Below are 571 nucleotides of genomic sequence, written 5' to 3' on the forward strand. Positions count from 1 at the left end.
CATTGTTTCATGCCATTACCCAGACTTTTGTATTGTCTCATTGTCTTAAGCCATTCATTCAGTATGATAGTGACTGACACATCTTGTCTGATTGTCTTTGCAGATCCTTTTGCAACCCTTTACCTATGTCCTCCAAGTCCCAGGGAAGATGATTAGAGGGAAGTTAGCCCAGGCCTTCAATTACTGGATGAGAATACCTGAGGATAAGCTAATGGTCATATCTGAGGTTATCCACATGTTGCATAATGCTAGCCTTTTGTAAGTGTTACATGCTTTGCTGTGATTGTCTTCATTAGTACTGTCTTGTGCATTGTGCATTTCATCTGTATTAACTTCAACTTCATTGTACATCAGTATTAAACCTTTTTTGAGAAATTATGTTGTGATGACATATGTCCTTTTGTCTTGAACTTTTATGGTACGTGTCATCAGACTTTTGATATTCATATGCATGAGGTGTGTAACATAGTTGTCTTAAAAGCTCCAGTATTTGGACCTAGATTGTGCTGGGGGATATTCTGAGAAGTAAGAAATTCCACAGAAAAACTCAATTTTATGTATGTTTGCCCTG

The 571-nt window shown here is 37.5% G+C and overlaps 1 protein-coding gene across 3 annotated transcripts in view; it reads left to right on the forward strand.

Annotated features, from left to right (window-relative positions):
* Positions 1 to 571, forward strand: part of LOC119587032 (geranylgeranyl pyrophosphate synthase-like) — a gene marked incomplete at its 3' end in the record, with an annotated part of 8,206 nt that overhangs the window by 5,969 nt on the left and 1,666 nt on the right. For all 3 annotated transcript variants that reach the window (XM_037935780.1, XM_037935778.1, XM_037935779.1), the window contains 1 exon segment: positions 104 to 258. In XM_037935780.1, the coding sequence (XP_037791708.1) occupies positions 149 to 258 (110 nt within the window).

The sequence above is a fragment of the Penaeus monodon genome, chromosome 22, assembly GCF_015228065.2.
Source record: "Penaeus monodon isolate SGIC_2016 chromosome 22, NSTDA_Pmon_1, whole genome shotgun sequence".
NCBI classification, from domain to species: Eukaryota; Metazoa; Arthropoda; class Malacostraca; order Decapoda; family Penaeidae; genus Penaeus; species Penaeus monodon.